The following is a 5,278-nucleotide window of genomic DNA, read 5'->3' on the forward strand; positions in this document are numbered from 1 at the left end:
CTCTTTCCATCATGTTCCTCATGTTCCATTACTTTTTTTTCTTTTTGCACTTTTTCCTTTACTCCTTTTCCTCTTAATTTTTTGCTTCCTGTATACATAATTTAATATTTGATTGCAGGTTTTTCTTTCTTTTCATCGTCTCATCCTCATTGACAAAGTGATGATTCACAATAGGAGTACATGAGCCCACCAAGAACATAAAGTTTCATCGTATTATTTACTTCGGAGTAAAATTTAAGATGAGAATTAAAATGAAACTCGTAAAAAGAATTGTTCCTATTATGAAATACGTCACAAATAGACCAGAGGAAAAAAGGAATCTACAAATAATCAAAAATTTATAAAAAAGTTAAAGTTTACTTATACTGATATCTGATTTCCTTTTTTCTCAAGGCTTACCGTAGCATTTCTTTGTCAGGAAAAAGTGAGCTTAACGATATGTGTTTTTCACTTGCTGTAACATCCAACGAAATAAAATCTTCTAGTCCTACCTGAAATAAGTGAACATGAATATATTTCCATAACAAATTCAAATGTATTTGATTTTTAAGACATCAAATAATCTTATGAAGTTTTAAAATCTACTCCACCCTATCATTCTAAAATAAGTTTTTCCTTTTAAAACCATAATTAAATCATTACTTACTTCATTCCTTTGATCTTCTTCATCTTCCTTATTACCAAAAATTGGTTTCAAGGTACTTGTCCGCGGATGTTCAATGATTTTTATAGCATTGTCCCCTTTCGGTAGTTTTGCCACAGTTAGAAAATCCTCATCGATTGGTGCACATATCAACGCAAATCGTTGTGGGCGACCTTGTGTTGTTGATATAAGAGATACAGGTACTAATGCTGCAGAATTCATAATGGATTCTGAAACTAGAAACTATCTAAGGATGATCATTTTATATTCCAATGATCATTTTTTTAAATATATATTTTGTTCAAGAGTTTCTTCTCAAATTAATTTTAGAAGTCAATTTTTGAGATACTATTTAACAACGAATTTCAGAGCCATTAGATTTGTAAATTTCAATAAAGAAATCATCAAAGAATGACCTTTCGGCATTGGTCCTCTCCCGACCAACCATTTCTCAATAGACATCAGTGTTCGATGATCACGTATAACATATGCAGTACCCTTAGAGCCTGAATTCTCGAGCCAGTCGTGAGATAACTCAGAGAACTGAAATGTGAAAGGATATTTGATTGACAAGTTGCTCCAATACTTCACTCGGCGATTGTGTGGCCGTCGTATATACTTTTCCTGCAAATGAAATATTTGCGTAATATTAAGATTACTTTATAAATCAGTACATCGTTTTGTTCGATATCATGCAAACGATCAGATGCCTTCCATATGAGGTTAAAAATTGCTGAAAGTTTACAAAGTAAAAACAAATTTTTCTGCGTGCTTAAATACGTTCCATTTGTGTAATAATCACTTCGGAAATAATTTAAATGCTCTCAAATCCTTTCCCGCTAGCGAAAAATTAATATTTGAATATTTAAGAAAGAGACCTGAAGGTTAATGTACTCTTCTTTGAATTCGTTAAGACCAGCATCACAATCTGGTACATCAGCAGGGAAATTAAAACGGCTTGATTCCAGTTCTAGGAATTTCTGATCCTTCAATCCAACACTCCTTGCAGTACCATACTGCAGAGCAAGCCAAAATTCCAAGCCTGAAAGACTACAGGAAATTATTTGAACATAATTTAAAAATTTCACAAAGACAGTGAAAATAAAGAAAAACGCGAAGTAAATTTACCAAAGCCGGATGGTGTTATGAGATCCAAACCAGTGAAAGGACTTGTTGTCCCTGTACCCGTATTTCGAACTACTAAGATTATCGGTATCTGCAACAAAAGAAAGGACCAGAGTGATACTAGACAAAGTACATATAAAAACTAGGATGAATAAAAAAAGATCAAGAACAGTCGTCCTTTACTTTTTATATGCTGCAATTTGCATAATCCAAGTAGATCCAAGAAACTAGAACTGAAGAGTAATAGCTCAAGTGTGAGATAATAAACCTTATTAATTATGCCTAACTGGTATGACTGCTCTTTAAAGTTTTAATTGAAATTTGCCGAACACCAAAAGATGCTGACTGCGTAATGAATATGAAATAGCAACAAATATTGAGTAAAAGATTATATATGTACAAAAAGTTGTAAGCAAAACCTTAGCTTCAGATGTTTTCACTGGCTGCAGCTGCGTATTCCGCTTCTTTTGCAAATCCGTTTCCGTTAGTTTCTTTTCAAGAACCTGAAATAAAATGCGGCAATCCGGACAGTACTATACAATAATGCAGACTGCACATCGGATAATGCCTGACCGTAAATTTATAAAATATCAACTATCGCATGATGTTTTATGAATATACAGCATATCTCAGACAAATCTCATATAATCCATAATTGCTTGGTCTTTGTAAAGATGAAAACATTTTAATCCATTTGCAATCTTTCACTTCATTTGCAATAGGAAATTAATTAGTGGAAAGGTGGCATCAAATTCAGACCTTTTTTCGGATTTCAGCATTCCAAAAGTCGTTTGGTGGAAGTGGCAAACTGTCTACGCTTAACGATTTTGCTGAACACCCATCAGTTTCAGTTGGCTTCATCTTCCTCAACGGTCGACTTAATCTAGGATCTTCCACAAGTAAACTGAAAACAGTGCCATCGGGAAATTCACCGGGAGTATGCTTGCTGCATTCATTTCTCCAGTACTGGTTACTTGATCTAAAACTGACAGCAACCTGTATTTCTCACTCTGACTGAAACTTCCTTATCTGCTTTAACTTCCCATATTTTAAACATTAAACTGGCATCATATGTGAATAACATTTCAGCATCCTGATCATTTTGAACTTTCTCACCATTTTTCAAAAGCCGTACCGAAAAGTACTAAAGATATTGAATCAGACTCGCTCAAAGGTGTTACACCAGGTATAATTCTACAGAACATTTCATGCACTCGTCACTTTCTATCTTCATTACCTACTAAGAATGAACGCTAACACGAATTCTTTCATCCATGAATCCTGAAGATCATTTTCTTCGACAACCGCAAGAACTTCGCGTAGTATTTCAAATGATTTAGGACCATATAATCTGAACCGAACCAGCTGATCACTTAAATCCAATAGCTGAAAAACAACTTAATATATATTTTTTTAATACAATCAGATTAAATAAGTAAATTACACAGCCAAATCACACATTTATTAACGAGTTTTAAGAAAACTGGAACTACGAATTTGACAGTGAAAACCAAGTCAATTATTCCATCCATAGTTATGCAAAAAATAAGTAAAGGAATTTTGAGCTTTTAAAAAATAAAGCACGGTCAAAAAAATCATGATCGAAGCATAATTTAGAGATAAACTAATTTTATTAAAATTAACAAAAAAATTAGGGATGACGTCTTAAAGATTTGGAAATGAAAGATGGTGTTATCACAGACTTCGACCCTTAAGTCCAACGAGATTTAGCAACCATTAATTCTTCATTAATGAATTATTAAAGATATATATATATATATATATATGAGAGAAGAAAAAAAAAATTGCTTGGTGCAAATTCCAAAATACTGTACTTTTAGACCTTCACCATTTACGTAGACATCCGTCTTTATCTGCAAATTACGTAGCCTCCATTCATCGATACTGCGTGGTACTTTATCTATTTCTACAAAATCTACTGCTTGGTCCTGCTTTTCCAATTTTAGCAGATCCTTAAATTTCGATAATACATTTTTACTGGAAGACGGATGTGTCCAGATAACCAACGTGTATTTTTCATCAGTCCTAGAAATATACAATTATAGAACTTGGATTTTTTCCAAATTCGACATCAAAACAATACCACTTGGATGAAAATAATATATTCATACTAATATTAATTCAAATGTTCAGCCGAAAAAACCAAACATGAATGTTTTAAAATCCATCGGCTCTTCTTGCCCTGTATTCTCCTACAAATCTCTGAATTCATACGGAAACCTGATATAGAAATATAATTGGTTTTAGAAAACAATCGATGAGTTACTGGTTGTCAGTGAACACCCTAGTCAATAAGGAACGAAAAAAATCTGCCAAGCTATAAAATGACAGAGTTCTGACGCTAGGGAATTTCGGTAAATAAACCACTTTCGACAAAAATAAATGGTTAAATAGTATAGCATAGAACAAAGTGTAAAAAATTACCTGTGCCTACTCCATAAAAATCTAGCAGGTGAAATAAAACCACGCGGATACTCGCTTGGTTCATACAACATAACTGGCATTTCAAAATGACCATCTAAGGCAGTTTTGAAGGCAAATGTTGCACCAGCTTCGGGTGCACAAATATTACGCAACAGCTCAATTATTGCTGCTTGACTAGTTCCAATTATCTAAATGATCGAAAACCACCGTGGAACAAGGTTATAATAAATTTACTGTTTGCATTACTCTAACTACCTAATTATCAGAAATATTTTAAACTTTGTAATTAAATAACTGAATATAATTAAAACTAAACTCACATTGGTTTAATTAAACTGTCATACTAACCGACTTAACGTAGTCAGTTCAAGACTCAATGACTATGCTATATTTCGAACAAACTTCACGTTCTATATCCAAGTGTTAGCTAGAAACAAGCGGGCAAAAACACTGATTACATCATCGGCAAATGAAAAGTAAACATTATTTGGATATATCGTCATGAATCAGTCAGGAAATTGTTACTAAGACTGCAACTATGCCAACAAAAGATATGTGACAGTGAGCTTTGACTTGTCTTGGTCTTAGTATTTACTTCAAACAATTTATAATAAATGGTATTTTTAAAGAAAAATGATCCGAAAATTTGAGTTTACCTGAAAACAATGCAAGAAGCTAACGTCTCGAACAACACAATGCCTCATTGCGTCACGATGCGACGGTCGAAAAGCCCGTTGGTAACTGCAGAACGGTAAATTGTAGCCCCATTTTTGAATCATTCGAAAACGTTTTGCATGCCATATATGTGTTTCAAGCCATACATGCTTTCGTTGGCGTCTGATATAATTCTAGAATTTACAACGATTAGGAGAATTTGAAAAAACTGTGGTAACTAGAAAATTTGTAAACTGAAGCAAGCTGATGTCACCGAGTGCAAAGGCACCATTTCAGGCATTACATAAGTATATATATATATATATATATATATATATATATATATATATATATATATATATATATATATATATATATATATATATATATATATATATATATATATATATA

General features: G+C 32.9%; 1 protein-coding gene across 1 annotated transcript in view; it reads right to left on the reverse strand.

Moving 5' to 3' along the window:
* The window catches only part of LOAG_17901 (ribonuclease P/MRP protein subunit POP1 containing protein), a gene marked incomplete at both ends in the record, with an annotated part of 7,673 nt that overhangs the window by 1,171 nt on the left and 1,224 nt on the right, over positions 1-5,278 (reverse strand). Inside the window, 11 exons of the mRNA XM_020450565.1 lie at positions 400-491; positions 647-873; positions 1,060-1,267; positions 1,522-1,685; positions 1,772-1,859; positions 2,188-2,271; positions 2,528-2,747; positions 3,027-3,154; positions 3,604-3,814; positions 4,214-4,401; positions 4,870-5,061. Of these exons, the coding sequence (XP_020305745.1) occupies positions 400-491; positions 647-873; positions 1,060-1,267; positions 1,522-1,685; positions 1,772-1,859; positions 2,188-2,271; positions 2,528-2,747; positions 3,027-3,154; positions 3,604-3,814; positions 4,214-4,401; positions 4,870-5,061 (1,802 nt within the window). The remainder of the gene's footprint in view (positions 1-399; positions 492-646; positions 874-1,059; positions 1,268-1,521; positions 1,686-1,771; positions 1,860-2,187; positions 2,272-2,527; positions 2,748-3,026; positions 3,155-3,603; positions 3,815-4,213; positions 4,402-4,869; positions 5,062-5,278) is intronic.

The sequence above is a fragment of the Loa loa genome, assembly GCF_000183805.2.
Source record: "Loa loa unplaced genomic scaffold supercont3.147, whole genome shotgun sequence".
Taxonomy (NCBI): Eukaryota; Metazoa; Nematoda; class Chromadorea; order Rhabditida; family Onchocercidae; genus Loa; species Loa loa.